Source organism: Aulonocara sp. 'chitande type north' Nkhata Bay, linkage group LG1 (genome assembly GCF_057382095.1).
Source record: "Aulonocara sp. 'chitande type north' Nkhata Bay isolate Kocher_YH1m ecotype deep benthic linkage group LG1, A_spYH_male_GT1.1, whole genome shotgun sequence".
In the NCBI taxonomy this organism is placed as follows: Eukaryota; Metazoa; Chordata; class Actinopteri; order Cichliformes; family Cichlidae; genus Aulonocara; species Aulonocara sp. 'chitande type north' Nkhata Bay.
Genome location: NC_141344.1, coordinates 39,302,587 through 39,322,201, shown reverse-complemented (window position 1 = coordinate 39,322,201; position 19,615 = coordinate 39,302,587). Strand labels below are relative to the sequence as shown.

The following is a 19,615-nucleotide window of genomic DNA, read 5'->3' as shown; positions in this document are numbered from 1 at the left end:
GCGTGCCTTTACTCTGTTTATTTCAATAAAATGTTGAAATGTCACATTAGGGTCCAAAACAACACCAAAGACCAGAGGCAGTGCTCAGACTGCATCTTGCTACTTCAAAGCAAAGTGGGATCTGTTCTCAAGACTGCCACAATTTGAATGTTTTGCTCTTTGACGTTCGACTATCCTTAATTTGGATGGTGTCAGTGGCCATGTCCATCTTTCATATACAGTCTTTGGGCTGATTTAGTGAGTCCTTAAAGACGCAGGAGAGCCTCTAATGTGAAACCAGAAGATATACAGGCTACAAAGTGGACTTTGACATGTACAGTACTCAACACTCAAACAACAGCACTGACTGGAAATGTTAGAATTGATACTTCTGCTATTGTTAAGAGGACGCATGCAGTGAGGGCTTTGGCGTTTATTACTCTGTCTTGATTGTTAACTCCACCTTTTGTTATTGCAGTGGTCAAATCACCACAGATTTAGTAAAAAACAATTCATGTGGGCAGAAAACTTCAATGAGCTTTATTAAAGTCCGTTCTAGATGGTGAAAGGCGATCAGAAAAGGTTCTCCCCGACACAGTATTGCATGACGTCAAGCCTCATGAGCCTCAAGGCCAACTGCTTTGCTAACGTTTAAAAATAGAGGCAGTAGAGAAAATATGCCATCTGAACATTTTTCAGTAGTTTACCTTTTTATAAATAGATTTCGGTCACTGTTCGTTGATTGAACCCTTTATATACAGATACTTATAACACAAACATGTGCAGAACTGCATTTTTCAACAAAAATGCATCAACTAACAAGCCAGAAAACAGATCCTGACGCTCATTTGCACTGTTTGTGTTTTTTTAGTTGAACCCACACAAAGAGAATTCTGGCTTGTTAGTCGAAGTTATTTTAGAAAAAAAAATTCTTACCAACCTGTTTTTAACCTCTGAACAATCAAGAAGAAATTTACAGTCAATAAACATCAAGCAGACAGGATAAAAATCATATGTACAGAAATGTGACATACTGTACAGCGTGCATGTGTGGATGCAGACATAAATACACTTAAATACAAACAACTCGTACCTGCTACTGCGTTGCAGTACAATTTCAATGGCACACCATGATACTGGCGTTAACTCGAGAATATTATGTCTCCCACTAGCTTTTACAGGCATGAGGGTGCTCGCCAAAGTAACAATACAGACACCTTTGGCTTTACAGTTTAAAGGGAACAGAGTGGGAGAGGTGTAGTGCTTCGGAGCTTCCACAAAATGATTACATACACATTTGGAGTTTCAGTGCATAGTTTAAACTCAGCATTTTGATTATGTGATCATGTGCAACACACGAACTCAGGCAAACAAGAAAAGCAGCAGCTGGTGTGTGCAGGAGATTTCTTAGTGTTAAGTACGGGTGTATATGGCTTTCTGCAAACTGTGCAGCTTTTCCCCGAGGGTCACATCAAACAAACTCTTTTCTCGTCTCCTGTCCAGTGTGGCTCTTAAAAAATGAAAGAAAAGAAATTGAAGGCGAGCAAAACCAACGGCTTTAAGGCTTGGTCTACTTACAAACATAAGAAAACTTAAATCAGATGCAAACAAACTGTCGTCCCCGCCCCCCCATTACCATTACATTTAAAAGAGAACAACGTGTCAGTTTCAGGTTTTACTGTGTATGCACAAAGTTATTCACTGAAATCTCTGTTAGCTTTCATATGTACCCTTCAGCCAGTTTGTGTTTAGTCCAGGAACGACTTTGCCTACAGGGTTCCAGTGAGGCACATGAGAACGAGCACATGTACGGTGAACAAGTAAGCCAGAAAGAAATATCGAGAGCGAGTGCGACTCGTCAGCAGCCTGGAGAAGTAAAGGCTCCGGCCTCGGAGCCACCGTCGACACGCCACCATCCCTCCTTTCATCTGCGAGGAGAAACAGAAGCAATCAAAGAAATGCTTACATTTGCACTGGAGAAGCTCCAAACACGGCTTTAGTGCACTGGCCCGAATATATGGTGACCCTAATTAAAAGACTAACAAGACTTATTGGGGGCAAGAGTCCTCGTCATTAAGCCTTTTCTGTAATGGGCCACTGTAGGCAAAGTAGAGCAAAGAAAAATGTATCTAAAACTCTTTATTTGATCTCAATGACGTTCTAAAAATTCTCAGTCTCAGACAGTTTGATCCATATGTACTCCATTTTCTTATTTGTTTTGCATGTGCAATAAGTGACAGTTTTCACATCGCTGTGGAGGAATTTGTACTCATCCTCAAACCACACTGGAGAGTTCGGAGCATAATGGCCGGTTTATGGTCACGGCAAAACATCCCAACTGAATTTGAGTCCGGACTTTAAGCAGGCCACTTCAAAACTATAACTCTGGTTACTTTTTTTATTAGTTTTATGGTGGGTACGAGTTCACAGGGTCGGGTAGGATAATAAATGTAATCACCTTTTAAAAACTGCATTTTGTATTTACTCAGGTTATCTTTGTCTAACATTAAAACTAAGCAACCGGGAATGGGATTCATATTTTCCACAGCACATCCATACATTACATAGCTACATACAAATAAGTTTCCATACTTTTCTTTCATAATAAAAAGTCTGTCACACTCACACCTGTCAGGCTCACTTTTCACTGATCTTTGTGTTTCATTATCGCTGCACAGACCTAAACAGCCACTATGAACTTGTTTTCTCACGTCATCGATTTATATGACTACTCCACGACAGCAGTAAGGTTACGCTGTCAAACACACCGGTCTGCAAAAGCCAACTCGAAAAAGCTGTGTCATAGATTCACGCTGGATCTGTACAGTAAGCAAATCAAAGGAAAATAAAGTGTACCGAGTACCTTTCGAGTTATGAGAGGCTGGTTTGGGTTGAGAGTTAGAGCTTCCCACTCCTCTTCAGCTTCCATCTCGATGCTGAAGTCTCTGTGACTGTCCCTGGACAGACTGGAGGCAGCACTGCACAACAAAAAAACTCATTAAAGATCTGCTGTGTTGACGAATAAGAGTCAGGTGTACGGCTGAGTGACTGCATCTGGCTCCAACCTCTTTACTCTGTCCTCAGCAAGACGCAGAGCCTCCTCGGCCGTCTCTCTCCTGGCTCTCTCATCTGCCAGACTCAGCTCCACCTCCAGCAGCCTTAAAGACAACCACACCCAGGGATAATGTTAGCATGTCTACGACTTCAACCGACCGTACGGATCTCTCCAGGACAATGTGGAGATTTTTGCAGGGATCCAAACTGAAGGCTGTTTGTTTTTTTCACCTTTCTCTCAGCTGACTGGCTTCAGCACTTTCACTTAACATGGAGCTCTTCTCCTGTGGAGCCCCTGGTGCAACTTCAGTGTGAAGTAAACCCTGGTAGGAACGAGTGCAGGATTACAGGTATAAACACACAAGAGCATACAGAGACAACGCAACTGGATTCAGTGGCAGCTCGGATTTGAGTTTTTAAAGCACATGTATATAGAGCTTTACCTGCACCCGGCCTTGGCTTTCCAGCCAATGACATCGATTCTGGGTGTCCCTCAGAGTCTGGGAAACAGCCCTTAGCTGAGCTGTAACAGCAGCTTTCTCCTCCACTGCCTCCTGCAACTGTGAGTATTGATAACCCAAAGAGGAGGGGCAGATGGCTGTTTGACTGTTTTGTACATTTAGAGTTATTCAGCATTCAGTTGCTTTTATATTTGTATATTATTTTGTAGGAAATGGGAAACAAAAATCATGAAATCAAACCTTGAACATTTGAAGTTTATTGTAGTGTGGTTTAATTAGACAGCTTGCCTACACTGTCTGTATCCTCAGGACGTTTTTGCCTGCTTACAAAGGGCTAGCTGAACTCTGATGGGTTTGGCTTTAAAGGACAGTCACCTGAAGCGTTTTCATACCTTTGTGTTGAGCTGCTGGAAGTACTGGTCTCGCTGCTGAATCTCATACATACAGCGCTGCAGATCTCTGTGAAGCTGCCTCCTCTCTGCATCCAATCGACTCACCACCTCCTCCAGACCGCTTTCCTGCTGTGTCGGAAGGAAGAAATGGGATCGTTTGGTGTCACAACTACCAAAGAGAGAAAAACTGGTTTATCAACCAGGATATCTAAACAGTTTAACTTAGGTAGGATTTCCTGTTCTGTGTGCTGGTTATTGTTTGTTTACATATGCAGATACATTTTTCAAAACATACAAAGTCAAATCACAGTCAGACATTAGCCAAGAGTTTTCCCTGCTTTGCTCTCCTCTCTACTAAAGCTTAAATATGACTCGTGAATAAAGAGCAATGTCTACAGATTCTACATATTCATATGCAGATATCTGTTTATGATTAGTCTCGGTCGTTGTGTCCTTGGGCAAGACACTTCACCTACCGCCTACTGGTGTTGGCCAGAGGGGCCGATGGCGCGATATGGCAGCCTCGCCTCTGTCAGTCTGCCCCAGGGCAGCTGTGGCTACAACTGTAGCTGCCTCCACCAGTGTGTGAATGTGAGAGTGAATGAATAGTGGAATTGTAAAGCGCTTTGAGGGTCTCGAAAAGCGCTATATTAATGCAATCCATTATTATTATTATTATGATTAAATTCACTGTGACCGTGAAGGTCAAAAGCTGCACAAGTGCATCCGTGAGTCACAGCCTCCCAACAAAGGAGGACGACTGAGAAGTGTAACTTACTTTAACTGGCAGGTCCTTCGGCTCAGCATCAGATCTACATAACAAAAAATGTGTTAAAAATTGAAGTAAAATGAATTTAAGCTGTGTGCATAACAGTGCTGCAGTCAAGCTTTCAAGCCTTCACATAGATGGAGGAACTTACTTAGCTTACTAGCAAATACAGTAACACACATTTCCTGTTTCTGCTGTATGGAAAAACCTTTGAGCCGGGCAGCTTTGGGAATACTTTTAAAACTTGAATAGGAAACCGTTTTCCTTCCTTTACCTCTGATCCACTGTTGCTTCCTGCTGGCTTCTCACTTCTTTGTGTGCCATTTGTTGCAGTTCGTCCATCTTCTGATGTATCCCCTGCGATGACAGTAAACAGAAAGAAAATGCATCATTCACAAAGACAAACAATGCATTTAACATTTATGTTATTGAAGTGAAGTTTTAAACAGACACCACAGCGTGAGTATTTAACAAAAAAAACGAAAAAAAGTATGCAAGTCATACCGATGGGATGTGAAACCAAAAACACATCTAAGCTGACCCTGCATGCTGTTTGAACCACAGAACCACAGCAGAGAAAAGGAAGTGCAAGCAACAGCCAAACTTGACTTACCAGCCCATCTGACTCAGTCTCCAAGGCACTGACACCACTTCCCTTTGACTTTTCCACGCTCGCCGTACCGACAGTCTCTGGGCTCGACCCTTGCCTGGACTCAACCACTCTTTTAGCCCCGGCCAATTCGTCCATCAGCCGTTCACGATCGTTTTGGAGACTGGCCATGGATCTGGAGAATGCTGACAGTTGCCTGCTGTAAGTGTTGTTTTCCAAAATGACTTTTTTTAGTTCTCTTTCCTTTTCTGGCAAGACCTCCGTCAGCTCGTCCAGCAGCTTGTTCAGCTCTGCGTGTGCGTCTTTACTCTCAAAGGCTTTTAATTTGCGAGTAAGGATGTCCCTCTCTTTGGCAAACATGGCCAAATCTGACGTGGTGTCCTGCAAACTGCGCTCCACCTTGTTTAAGGCTGCCCGAGTCTCTCTGAGTTCTTCATCGTATCTCTGCCTGAGGACCTTGAAGTCCTCGATGAGCTGGTCTCTGTCATTCTGCAAAGCAGCCATTGCCTTGCACAGGGATTCATTCTGAGCCTTGGTATCTTTGCTTTGCGATTTAGCCTCTGATAACTGCTGCTCTATTTCTAGTAGGTCTTTTGCGAGCTCTGCCACCCTCTGATCGGCAGTTTCTCGCTCATTCCTCATCAGCTCCACCTCGCGCTCAAAGGCATCCAGCTCACTGTTGTACTTTTCCTCAGCTTCTGATAATTTTTTGTCCGTTTCATCTTCCAGCTGCTGCATTTTCCCCTGGAGCTCATCAGTTGAGAGCTTCTGAGAAAGAAGTTTTTGTTGAAGGTCATTACATTCAGATGCTTTGGCTGTAACAGCTTCCTGCAAGTCAGCAATCACCTTGCCCCAGTTTGTTGACTCACTGTCTTTTCTCAGAGTTAACAGTTCCTCCTCCAGCTTGGACGCACGAGCTTTAAGTTTAGAATTCTCTTCCTTTAATGCATTGCTTGCTTCTTCTTCCTTCTGGACGTCCAGCTGAGCCTCTCTGTGTTGCTTTTCAGCCGCAGCTTTTTGGGTTTCGAGGTTTTTGATCACCTCCTGTTGCTTCTTTAGCAATACTTTCAACTGGTTGTCCTTAAGGGACAAAACCTGATTTAAATCCTCCCTGTATCGAACCAGTTGAGCCCTGAGCATCGCGTTCTCAGAATTGAGATCATCCATCTGATGTAACAGTTTTCTAATTTCGTGTTTAAGGCCTTTGGCTGCCCCACCTTCCCCATCGGGAGAGCCCTCTTTGCCCTTTAACCCCAACTGACTCTTTGCTTCCAGTATTCTGTATTCTGACATCAGCCGTTCCCGTTCGCTCTGCAAAGACACCATTGAGTTCTTGAACGACTCCATCTTTGCTTCCATCTGCTCCTTTTCCTGGATAGATCTGTTTACTTTAATTTGCAGACTTCGGACCTTGGCCTCAAGCGCTCTCAACTCCTTGTCTGTCTTTTCCTTTTGGTATCGTGAAGACGTCAGCCTGTCCTCATAAACGGACACCTGGTTACGATAGTTAGCCTGCAGTTGCTCCAGATAGCCTGACATTTGTCCATCTTTGCAGGACAGTAGAGAGGAGATCTCAGCATCTTTGCTCTGAAGGAGCGTTTTGAGCTGCAGACAAATTCCCTCCTGCTTCTCAAAGTCAGCTTGAGTTTTGTCATTTTGAGACTGCAAAAGGAATATCTGAGCTTCCATGTCAGCGTTTATCTTCTCCACTTGCTGTAGACTGAGCTGCATTTGGGAGATCACGTCTTCTTTGTCAGCCAGCTGTCGTTTCACTGCGTTTTTCTCTTGCTCTGTTCTTTCCACCTGAGCGCTGAGCTCCTTCACCTGCACAGTCATGAGCTCTGCGCTCTCACTGAGTTCAGCATTGCTTGCGCTCATAACAAACAGCTGCCTCTGATGCGCAGCGGCAGCTACAGAGTATTCATTCAGCGTCCTCTCCAGTCTCGACTTGGTCACCCGTAACTCATTCACCTCTTTGTCTTTCATTCTCATATCTTCCAGGAATCTTTTAATGATGAAACCTTGCTCAAGGAGCTGATTGTCCTTCTCATGTAAGGTTTTTTGGTACAAATCATTCCAAAGTTTGGTAGCATTAGCCCCGTGTGGTGTGGAAGCTAACGCAGACAGCTTTGCTTCTTGAGTCTCAGCCGCTCTCTTTAGAGTATTTATCTGCAGATCTCGAGAGTCTAGCTGCTGCCTCAGCTCATCAACTGTTTGACTTTCTTTCTCTTTCAAATCCTTGAGATCATCTATCTGCCGCTGTAACAAAAACTGATTCTCTATGTAAGAGTTGATTTTTGCTTCTTCTACATTTTGAGGTGTCAGATGTGATTTCTGATTTTCAGACTGTTTATTTTGCTGTGACACTTGAAGAGCCAGCTGGTCTCTTTCAGACTCGGCACTCTCAATCTTTTCTTTGGCTTCCCGGAGATGACTCTTGTGCATAATTAGCTCAGCTTCAGCTTGTTTACCTCTCTCCTCTAAATCTGCAATCTTCTCTAAGGTTTTCTTCAGTTCTTTCTCCAAGTGCTCACACGTTGATTGTGAGCTCTTCAAAGAGCTCTCCAAATCTAAAATCAGTTCCTGGTATTTGATGCAGTTTTGCTGCAGCTGATTTATCTCCTGATGCTTTTCTTTGAGCAGCTCTTGCAGCTCTTTCTTCACGTTCTTCGAACCCTCGTTGCCTCTCTGAACTGTCTTGAGTTTCTCCTCAAACTCTTTGACCAACTTGAGCTGCTCCTGTTCTTTTTCGTGACGAATCTGATCGTTCATCTCCTTGCTAGCTGCAAGTTGAGTGGAAAGCTGCGCAGTTTGGGACTGCAGGGCACCGACGGACTCGGTGAGTTCGTCGATCCTTTCCGAGTTCTTGAGGATTACAGTCTCCAAATATTCGTTTTCACTCTTCACCTTGTCTGAGATCTCTTGAGCGTTCTCAAGTTCCTCTTGCAGAAGTGACTTGTCATCCTCCAAAATTCTCACCTTCTCATTCAGGTTAATAGTCTCTTGGCGGTGCCTGGTGATAATGTCTTTGAGGTCCTTAACTGCGTCATCTTTTATTCCCAACTGCGACTCATAGTCATTCTGTATGTTCTCAATTCTCTCTGAAAGAGTCTGCTTCTCCCTCTGCACCAAATTGTTGATTTCCATTTGAGCAGCAAGTTCAGTTTTCTGAGCTTCAATCTGAGCAGTCAGTGAACTATTCAAACTGAGTGCTTCGTCAAGTTTGTTCTGCATGTTGCTTGTGTATGTATTGGATTCCAGGTTCTTCTTTTCCAGCAAAGAGGTAGCTTCTTCCAGCCTTTCTGCTAGCTGGATATTTTCAGCTTCCATCTCAGTAAGTTTCACTCTCAGAGCCTCGAATGAGTCCTGAAATGGGGCAGTCTCTGCCTCCAGTTGTTGGTTTTTATCATTTAGATCACACATCACCTCCATCACCTGTTTCTTGATTTTCTCATTCTGCTCCTCCAGCTCCTCGATTCTCTGCCTTTTCTCTTTGGAAACTTCCTCCACTTTTTCTTTCATTCTTTTATTTTCTTCCTCCATCTCTCGGACTTGCTTCCCCAGGATCTCCATCTCACTTTCGTGCTTGTGTACTTTTCGGAGGGCTTCCTGCCTGTCTCTTTTAGCTCCCTCCAAAAGCTGTCTCATCTTGTCCATTTCACTGCTGACATTTTCATACGCTTGCAAAAGCGACTCGTACTCTTGCTTGAGCTCTGCGTGTTTCGACTTCCACTTGGTCAGCTCCTCTGTTTGAGAATCTTTGAGCGATTCGAGCTGGCACGAGAAGGCTTGTTTCTGCTGAGTGATGCTTTCTATAGTTAGTTTCAAACTTTCGCAGGCTGCAGATAGGTTGCGATTCTCGTTAAGGATGCGGTCGACTTCAGTGCTCATTTTGTCCTTCTCTTCGGAGAAACGTGACACAGAACTTTCCAGGTCCGTATTTTCTTGTTTGAACTTTAAAAGAGATGATTGCAGAGCAAAGTACTCTGTTTCTTTTGCTTCGTGTTTGGCTGACAGATTTTCTACTTCTTCCTTGAGCGCTGCATTTTCCTTCATGAGTTCTTTCCTAGAAACCAAAGCTGCTTGAAGTTTCCTTGTTAGAAGGGTAACTTTGTTTTGGTTATCCGGATCATTCATCCTGGCACCCTCATCAGGAGATTTCTGAAGCTCACCACCCTCTCTTCTCATCTTTTCAGTAGTGGTTTCAAGCATTTTGCTTTGCTGTTGTAGCTGAATTTCAAGGGCAGCAATTAGTTCCTCCTTTTCTGAAACTTGAGCTTGAGAAACTAACAAGGCATCATCTCGCTCCTTTAGTTTTGCTTCAAAGATTTCTGCACATTTGCAAGAAAAACAGACCCCTTCTTTGTTATGACCCTCTTGTTCAACGGGTGCATCGTGCTTCTTCAGCAGCTGCTCTTTTACCTTCTCTGACTCCTTCGATTGCTTTCTCAGGGAGGTCACCTCATCCCTCAGTTCATTAAATAATTGGACAAAATGTTCTTTTTCCTGCTTCAGCGAATCCATATTCCTCTGTGTTTCAGTAAACTGCTGCTGCAGATGTTTAAGCTCCTTAGCCAAAGATCGGTTGTCCTCAGTGAGCTGCTGCTCTGTTTGTTCTAATGTCTTCTGAAGGGTCAAAACTTCAAAGGATTTCTGCGAAACTAAATCAGCTTTTGTTTCAAGTTCTGCTTTCATCTGATTACTTTGCTCCAAAACAGCCTCCTTTTCTTTCAATAAGGTTTGATGCTTCTCTTCATTTGCATGCATATGTTCCTCTAGTGACGATTTTAGGATGCACAGTTGAGTCTCTAAAGCCTTGTTTTTATCAAATAAAGACTGTTTCTCCTGTTGGGTCTTAACCTCAGCAACTCTGACTGCATCCCGATATTTGTCAACCTCTTCAATTTTCTCTCTTAATTCGTTCTCTACGATGTGCAGTCTTGATTTCAAAGAATCTGCTCTTTGCTCCATGGCTATGAGAGACTCTTCTTTATTGGCCATCTCAAGAGAAATAGCCTCTAATCCGGATTTAGTAGCTTCAAGTTCTGTTTGCAGGCTTGAGAGAGAATGGCATTGGCTCTCTTTCTCAGCCAAAGACATCTTTAAATCTTGAAGAGTTTTGTCTCTCTCCTCGACGAGCTGTCTCAGAGTTTGCAATTCATCCAGATAACAAAAGGAGGTTTTGTTGAGTTCCTCCGTTTCTCTGGTCTTCTCATCCAAGCTTAACTGCACTGCGTTTAGCTCGTTCGTCTGCTGGCAGTGTTGCTCCAAGAGCGCCTTGTAGTCATCTTTTAGTTCAGCGAGCTCTTGAGTTAATTTCTTTTCATTTTCTTGAGCTTTCTTTATTGATTCTTTGCGTGCCAGCAAGGCGGCCTGGGCTTTCTTCTGTAAGGTCACCTTTTCTGACTTTACCTGTGCAAGCTCATTTTCTAAGTCAACAGCACTAGCAGCAGAGGAAGACTTGTCCTTTAACTCATCTTTGCATGTCTTGATTTCATTTTGAAGCTCTTCTAATTTCTGCATCAAGCCCTTCCTGTTCTGCTCAAATATCTCTTCCTTCTCGACAGCACTGGACTGCAGCTGCTCGACTAGTGAGTCTTTCTCACTGAGCATTTGTAATGTTTTTGACAAATGAGCTTCTTTATCATTTAAGATGGTTTGCAAACTCTGTTTTTCTGACTCTAGCTGTTCCAAAAGTGTTTTGCTTTCGGTGTTATACTTAAGAAATTCTCCCTCTTTCTCGAGAGTTTTCTTTTCAAGTTGGGAAATATTTTCTTTATGCAATTCTGCTGTAGCTTGAGCTTGACTTTTGGCTTCCTGCAATTGTTCATGCAACAGTGAAACCTCAGTTTTACTGCTTACGCTCTCTTCTTTTTGGTTTTCATATTCTTCAATCCTCCTTAACAGATCTTTTCTCACAATAAGCGCAGCTTGCAGCTTCTTCTTCACTGCATCTTTTTCTTTCGATACTTTTGTGAGTTCACTTTGTAGCTCATCCTTTTCCTTAATTAGCATGAGCTTCTCTAAATTATTTTTCTCAGTTTCACTTGAACTGTGCGAAATCTGTTCTTCTAACTGTTGCAAAATCTCTTCATGTGCTCTCTCCATGCTCTTTAATTGTGCCGAGAGCGAGTCATTTTCCTCACCAAGTTTCATTCTCTCATTTGAGGCGGACTCCATGACCTGGGCAATGGATGCATCTTTTTCCTTTATCTGCTGAGTAAGGCCAGCAAGCAATTCCTTCTGTTGACTGATCTGAATGCTCATGCAGCTTATTTGCTCATCTTTTGTTTGCAATTCATCATATAAAGAAGAGTGTTTAACAGTAGCTTCTTTCACTCTTACTAACTCGGCATTAAGCTGAGTCTGTAAATGCTCCACAGCCTCTTGCAAAAGAGCTATTTGTTGACCTTTCTCGCAACTATTCTGCTCTCTCTGATTAAGTACAGTCTGTGTTTTTTCCAATTCTGCAACAGTTTTAGCCAACTCGGTTTGCAAAGCATCTACCTCACTTTGATGACTTTCTTGTAACCATTTTATCATGTCCTCCAAAGAGGCTTTTTCGTCATTCAAAGCAGAAGATTTCAATAGAGAGGAAACTTTGTCCGTTTTTCTCACTACCAGTCTTTGTAACTCGTCTTCCACAGCTTTGAGAGCCTGCTGCAAAATATGGTTCTCGTTCTCCTTTTCCTGGATAGATGCTAACACATTCTCAAGCTGAATTCTGGATGCGGATGCCTCCAGCTCTTTCGTGCTCAGTTGATTAGAGCCCTCCCTAATGGCAGAGGAAGCCTCTGCTAGTTTCTCCTGCAAGCTGTCCATGTCCTGTTTCAAAGCATTTACTTTAACATCTTTAGATTTCATCTCATTTTCAACACTTTTCAATTGTTCTGCAAGAAGGTTCTTTTCCTGCTTTTCTCTATCCAGAACTAAAAGCCACTCTTTCTCTGAATCCTGCAGAATTTGTTCTATTTTTTGAATGTTTTCGTTCAACTGAGAAATTTCTTCATCTTTGGCACTAACCTTTGCTTGAAGGCTCTGCTTCTCGGACGTCATTCTCTCCACGAGTTCATTCACGCTGCTGGATTTCTGCTCCATTTGAACCTGCAGCTCCGCCAGCGTTTGTTGACGTCTTCTTTCTAGCTCTTCTTTCTCTGCAAAAAGTTTCCTAAATTCCTCTTTCAAATGTGTGTTTTCATTACTGAGAGCAATGTGAAGTTTCTGATTCTCTTCCTTTGACAATCCTATCTCCTCATTCAGGCTCTTATTCTGCTCTTCCAACTTCTGCATTTCTGAAACCAGCTGAGATGCATGTTTGGCCTGGGCGCTGTACTGACTATTGATTGCGTGGAGAGCCATTTCTCTCTGCTCGAGGTTTTCTGTCAGCGCATTCATCTGTGCCACGACCTGAAGATGCTGTGATTTGAGTCTTTCTATTTCGACAGTCAACAATGACACGCTCGCTTGATGCGAAGCAAATGCGTCATCTTTTTCCTTTGAAAGACTGGAGTTCAAATCCTCAGCTTTCCCCAGTTTCTCCTGGATCACATGCAAGTTACTTTTCAGTGTCTCTACGGTGGTCTTTGCAGTCTGATATTCGTTATTAGAATCATGCAATGACATCCGGAGCTCAGACACCTCATCTGTCCTTTGAGAGAGTTGCTTCCTCGAGTCTTGTAACTCTTCTAAGGTGGCAGCATATTTCTCCTGCAGGTTATTGAAGGCACTTTGGGTTTCTTCTGCTGTCTTTCTACATTTTTCAGACTCAGTGGACAGTAACTGCATTTGACTTTGCAGCTGTGATGCCAACTCTGTACTTTCCATGAACTGAGTTTTGAACAGCAATGCTTCGTCTCCTCTTTTCTGGAAGTCCTGGAGAGCTTTCGCTTGTTCCAAAAGAGCTGCTTCTTTTTCTTCCAAGGCCATTTTGAGGTTTGTCACTTCAGATGTCTGTACTTCCAGGTTGCTGTTGAGCTTTGAGACAGATTCCTCAAGGTGTGATATCTTTTCTTTCAAGCTCTCACATTCTGCCTCTTTGGCTTGTAGATGTGAAGTCAGACTATCAAAGGCAGCGGAAGAAGTACTTTGATATTCAAGACTTGACTCCTCCTTTTTCTCCAAAGTATTCTTTAGTATGGAAGACTCTGATGTCAGACTGTCAACTTGGCCTCTGAGTGTACACACAGAATCTTCAAGCTCCAAAATGGTGCCTTCTTTCTCTTTCAGCAGCTCCCCCCGCTCAGCAATCTCACTGTTGAGCTGCTGGATCGAATTCTCCTGCTGTTTCAGGGCGTCATTTATTCCTTGGATTTCCAAGTTGAGATTTGCAGCTTCTTCGTTTGCTTTGGCCAGCTCTGCCACTGCTTTCTGAAGTTCAGATTTCAATCGAACATTCTGTTCACTGAGGGCTTGAATGTTGTCATGAAAATCAGTTACCTCTGCTTTCCTCTGGCCCTCGTCCTGGATCAGCTGACAATTTTCTGCAGTGAGTTTCTGCACAGATGCCTTCAGGTTAGTAATTTCCACCTCCATCTCTGAAGCGCTCTCATTCATGGCCCCAAGCTGAGCACTGAGCGAAATGACAGATTCATTTCGTTTATTCAGCTCATCTTTGTGGTTCTGAAATTCGTGTGTTGCTTCTTTCAGTGTTTGTTCTTTCTGCTGTAGTTGTTGTTTGGCCTCCACACATTCTTTCCTGAGCAACTCTACCTCAACCTGCATCTGTGATGCGAGCTCTTTCTGTAGCTTGACTTCATTCAGAGATACACTACATTCCTCAACTTTCTGCTGCAGCATGACATCTTTTTCCATTAGTCCTGACTTTAAAACTGATCCCTGCTCCTGAAGCATAGATACAGTATCCTGAAGCTGCAGCAGCTGGTCCTGCTGGGCCATTATCTGTGAAGTCTGCTCTGACACAGTTTGGTCTTTTTCAACCAAGGACATGCTCAGCTGATCGACCTGCTCTTGTAAACTCTGAAGCTGTTGCTCTTTCTCCCTCAGATTTTTCAACAGATTAGCACATTCGTTTGTTTTCTCGAGTAGACCTACAGAGATTGCCTGTTTGCTTTCCTTGAGGACCTTTTTTAATTCATCTGTTGCTGCAGCGAGCTCCTCTTTCTCCTTCAACAGGCTAGCAACTGTTTTTTGACTATCTGAGATCTGAATTTCAAGGTCCGAAGTTTTTTCTTGGAGAACAAGTCTCTCAGCAGTAAGTTCGGAAACTGATTTCATGTTCTGTGCCAACTCTTCCTGTAGTCTTTGATTATTTTCTGTTAGACTGCTAATCTTCATGCTAAAGCTGGAGTTCTGGTCAAGGGTCGCTTTAAGCTGCCCATCAAGGTCAGACAGAAGCTGCCTTCGTTGTGCAAGCTCCTTTTCTTTGGATTCACATGCAGAAGACAAAGCTTGGGTGTGGCTTTTTAAACTAGCCAATTCTGTTTTGCTCTGATCAGCTTCACACTCAAGCTTTCTAGCATTTTCCTCCATGACACTGACTCGGTCACTTAGAGACCTGATAGTTGTGTTTTTGTTATTCAGTTCATCTTTGTGCTTCTGACATTCCTGAGTTGACTTTTTCAACATTTCGTCTCTCTCTCCCAGTTGCTCTCTGAGTTGTGAGCGTTCCTCAATGAGCGATTCCGCCTCAGCTTGTAGCCTGGACGCAATATTTTTCTGGTTTTCAGTTTCCTTCTGCAAACTCTGGAACTCCTCCTGCTTCTGTTTATACATTGCATCCTTCTCCAATAACCCAGACTTCAGACTACTTTGTTGTTCCTGAAGCAGAGACAGAGTTTCCATAAGCTGTGCTTGCTCATTTTGTTGGGCCTCTATTCGTGCTTGAAGTTCAGTGACAGTCTGCTCTTTTTCGGCAAGGTCGCGCTGCATTTTGTCTATCTTAGACGTCAAGCTTTGCACCTCTTCCTGCTGCTGGGTCACTGTCTCCTCTCTTTCCCTGAGTAGCTGCTGGAGCGAACTACATTCATTTGTTTTTGCCAACATGATCTCAGAGGTTGAATGTGTGCTTTGCTCAAGAACTCTATTTAGCTCAAGAGTTCGAGTAGTTAGCTCCTCTTTATCTTTTTGTAGCCCTTGAATAATTGTGTTACTTTGTGAGTGTTGCATTTCCAATTCAGATATTTTGACATGCAAGGAATCCATCTCGGCTGTAGCCTGTGAAATATTTTTGACATGCTCAGTTACTTCCAATTCAAGCCCGTCTCTCTCTTTTGTAAGGACTTGCACTTGATTCTCCAGACTGCTGTTGAATTCAAGAGCAGATGTAACCTTTTCATTTAGCTCTTTTAAATTCCTACGTTCGAGTTCAAGCTCCTCATTCAGCCCCTTCAGGTTTTCTTGGAGCTGCTCTTTTTCAGTCGTCATGCTTTTTAAGAGATTTTCAAGCTTGGAGATATTTTCAGATCTGCTTCGAAGTTCATTGCACAGTTTCTCATTTTCAGTGTTGAATTTCTGCCTCTCGTCCTTTAGCTGGTTTTCGAGTGATGCCATCTTTTCCACTTTCTCTTGCATTACTTGCTTGACATTCTCTTCACTCAGAACTTGCTCGTCTAATTGCTTTGATAAGGTCTGAAAGTCATTGTTATACTTCTCCACCTGTGCCAAAAGCTTATTCTGTTCTTCCTTGAAAGACTTGAGCTCCTTTTCATACGTCTGCTCTTTGTCATTAAGCTCTTGCTGTAGTTTCTCATTACTTGCATTTCTATCCTTAAGCTGCAAAACAAGTCCTTCTGACTCCTGTAGTTTCTGTGCAGATATTGCCAGCTGTTCCTTTAGTGAAGTGATGTGCGTTTCACATTCAGAAAGATGATTATGATGGCTCACATTCTGCTTCTGGATTTCTCCTCGAAGGTCCTGAATAGTCGTCTTATCCTTTTCAGCCTGCTTGATTAAGTGTTCCACCTCAACTCCTTTAGACTCTCGTTCATCTCCGGCCTTGACCATCTCCATCTCAGCTTCCTTAAGTTTCTCCACCAGCTCTGTGATCTTATTATTAAGGGCCTGCTGGTCTGAACTCTGTGATTCTTTCATTATATTAGCCTCCCTCTCTGCCTTACTCAGTGCATTTTCTACTTGTACCAGGCTCTCCTCTTTGAGTTTGATCTCTTGTTTCAGTGCTGTGACCTGCTCTGCATACTCAGCCATGTTCCCAACAAGAGTTGATATCTCTTTATCCTTTTCCAGCAGAGCATCTTTAAGGTTATCGATTTCCCGCTCACAGCTTTGAAGGTCATAAATGAGCTGGGCTCGTTCCTCCAAATGCGAGGTGTTCAGTTTGTCCAGCTCCTCGTTTGTCTGATCAAGGTCAGTTTGTAATGTTTCAATGGTGACATCTTGTTTTTGCATCTAAAGAAAATTAGGGAGGAAAAACACCATTGGCACCTTTTTCTTAATCTTTACAGGCAAAACAACGAAAATCTTAAAAAATCTTTATCTTTTCAAGCATACCTTCTCTTTCAGCACACTCAGCTTTTGTGTGAGATCCATAACTTCTGCTTTCAACTCAGAGCATTGTTTCTCTGATGTAGCGTATTTCATGGAAATGGTCTCAAACTGAAAAAAACAAAACAACACATTTAAAGACTGAAAAATGGCAAATCATAACACAACGAAAAAAGGAGCCCAGCTCTTACAGTGTGCTCCGTCTGAAGGAGCTTGTCAGACAGCTCTTTGCACTGAATGTCTTTTTCACTCAGTGATTGTCGAAGGCTGCTGATGAGCTCAAGTTTCTCAGATGTCTTGGCCAAAGTATTCTCCTTCTCAATCAGGGAACTTTGCAGGCACTCCTGTGTGTCAGTCAGCCTAAAGAAAAAAGTGACAATCGATTGAAGGAAGTCTTGAAAATAATTAAAATCTTACGGTTCATATATTAATGTCTTGTGATCTAAACCATCACAAAGGACCAAAGCCATACTCTAGCCAAAACGTAACCATAAAAATCAAGTCTTTAACCCCAATGAAAAACTCATTCACTCATCTTGACTCTTTAGATGTCTGCAACCCACAACCCGCCCAGTCTAAACAACCATGTTTTCCACAATCATTTAGTGAGTGCATGTTCACAGCAGTCCTTTTCCAAACTAATAACTTTATGATTGCCGACATGGCAAAACATGTACTACAAAAATGGATTACACTCTATTTGAACATTCAGCTTATTGTTAAAAAGTGAAATCCTCTCATTAATAGCCATAAATTAGACTAAATTAGATGATGTGAAGTAAGAGCTAGCTTGTTGACCAAAATTTGTCTGAACCATCTGACCCCAATTTAATCAAGTAGCCACTTAATGGTTTGGTGTAATAAAATCCTCTCGAATAACAATGTTGAACATAACCCAGAAACACCTCCTTTTACATTTACTATCTTTTGTTAAAAACACTTGTTGGTGGTTGAGCTTTATCGGCTAAAACTGACTGTGGACACCATCTGTAACGGTGGTACTAAAAGTATTTGTCAAAGCACTTAGGCTACGTTCACACTGCAGGCGAAAGCGCATCAAATCCGATTTTTTTGACCCTATGCGACCCATATCCGATCATGGTATGACAGTGTGAACGGCACAAATCCGATATTTTCAAATCCGACCCTGGGTCACTTTCGTATGTGGTACTGAATCCGATACATATCCGATGTTTTAGAAAGCGACTGCTGTTTGATGGTCATGTCGCATTAAATCCGTCTTTTACGTCACCGACAGAAGACACACTAATTATCAGCACCGGAGAAGACATCGCGAACGCTTCCTGGCCATACGGTGAAACTGCTGGGAAGACAACGTGAACATTTTATTTGTACTGTATAATCTGCAGATTCTGACAGAAATCTGCAGCTATCCTTTGAAGCACCGCTCCTCTAAAACAGCAATAAGGATCATTATTAGGTTATTTACATTATTATGTAAATAACAAAATAACTTAAAGCAAAAATTGGGAAACGTAAAGTCCGAAGTCTTTATATTAAGGGCCATCGGTCAAACAATACTGTTTGCTTTGGGTCTAAACAGAGCGCGTTGTGTGTGACGTCTTCTTTTGCGCATGCGGGCCGCTTTGAGCGTTCACACTAGAGCGCGTTTGCTGTCGCATTTTAGTTGTAGTGTGAACGAGCAGACAAAAAAAAATCGGATTTGATCAAAAAATCGGAACTGAGCATCAAGACCTGCAGTGTGAACGTAGCCTTTGTGGAATTACTAAGGCGGGAAATATCAAGGCAAAGCAGTCTTGAAGAAAGAAAAAAACAAAAAACAACTTGTTTCGCCCAGTTCTCGAGCTCGCAAAGCAACTGGCGTTTGTAATTAATACACTACATTAATTTAATCCTAAGTTTAAGGGTACTGCAAATTACCAATATTACTGAATCATTTGATGAACATCAAAAATATGTACGGTTGTTTACTACTTTATTAGTTCTATCTGTTCAGCTGCTCATAATGCAAATATCTAATCAGCCAGTCACATTTCACATTTCGTAGGCGTGGTCAAGACAACCTGCTGAAGTTCAACCTGAGCATCGGAATGGGAAAGAAAGGAGATTTAAGCGACAGACAGCCTTTATTTACAGATATTACCCACACGACCATCTTTAGTCTTTACAGAGAACGGGTAAAATGGGCGAGTGAGCCTCGACTCACATTTGCGTTCAGTTTGTAGGCAGCCTGAATGACCCACTGAGTACCGAACCTGTTGGTTTAACAGTCCTTGTTTTACTATCCGACTCATTGCAGCCAAAACTAAGTACAGGTTATTCTGGATGCTTTAATGTCGTTTATACACTTTGTTGGTGATATTACATTTTTGAATTATTGGTTATGCAACCCCGCAGCTACCTAATTTACCGTGCATTGACCTCAAATAATTTATATAACACTTTACTTCTAACAATTACAGCACATATCACATACAGTCAGATGAACACTTCAGTTCCTTTTGCATGTCAAATAAACATAAGTAAACATTTCTTGGTCAATGAACAGATGAAGAATTTCGATGTAGCACTGTAATCACAGTGAAGGGTTATGGTTTGAATAGTTAACTTACCCTTTGAGCTGTTCATTGAGACTGTTAACCAGCAGCTGATGCTTCTCTGCCTCTCTGCTTTGTTGACTTCTGACACTTGCAAGTTGGCTCTGCAGTTTGTCTGACTCGTTCTGCAGCGGCAGAAAACCAAACATCAATAAATAACACAAAGATCGTCACTGGATGAAGACATCTGCACTGCACACAAACGTGGATGACAGCAGACCTGCTGAAAACAGCAGAACATGAAATCTGTTACTGCTATCATCAGTCATCTATTTGTGTGGACCACGCACGTGATGCAAAGGAACTTTGTA

The 19,615-nt window shown here is 42.5% G+C and overlaps 1 protein-coding gene across 5 annotated transcripts in view; it reads right to left on the bottom strand.

Annotated features, from left to right (window-relative positions):
• Positions 1-496: 496 nt before the first annotated feature.
• LOC147339534 (uncharacterized) overlaps positions 497-19,615 on the bottom strand; it is a 38,508-nt gene continuing 19,389 nt past the window's right edge. For 3 of the 5 annotated variants that reach the window (XM_086295506.1, XM_086295533.1, XM_086295517.1), the window contains 12 exons: positions 19,320-19,429; positions 16,917-17,085; positions 16,732-16,836; positions 5,269-16,629; positions 4,930-5,012; positions 4,665-4,698; positions 3,887-4,015; positions 3,477-3,593; positions 3,265-3,356; positions 3,045-3,137; positions 2,843-2,957; positions 497-1,907 (listed from right to left, as the gene is read on the bottom strand). In XM_086295506.1, coding sequence (XP_086151632.1) covers positions 1,749-1,907; positions 2,843-2,957; positions 3,045-3,137; positions 3,265-3,356; positions 3,477-3,593; positions 3,887-4,015; positions 4,665-4,698; positions 4,930-5,012; positions 5,269-16,629; positions 16,732-16,836; positions 16,917-17,085; positions 19,320-19,429 — 12,567 coding nt within the window. In that variant the 3' untranslated portion in view covers positions 497-1,748. The remainder of the gene's footprint in view (positions 1,908-2,842; positions 2,958-3,044; positions 3,138-3,264; positions 3,357-3,476; positions 3,594-3,886; positions 4,016-4,664; positions 4,699-4,929; positions 5,013-5,268; positions 16,630-16,731; positions 16,837-16,916; positions 17,086-19,319; positions 19,430-19,615) is intronic. The other 2 variants (XM_086295525.1, XM_086295543.1) reach the window with 2 other exon arrangements.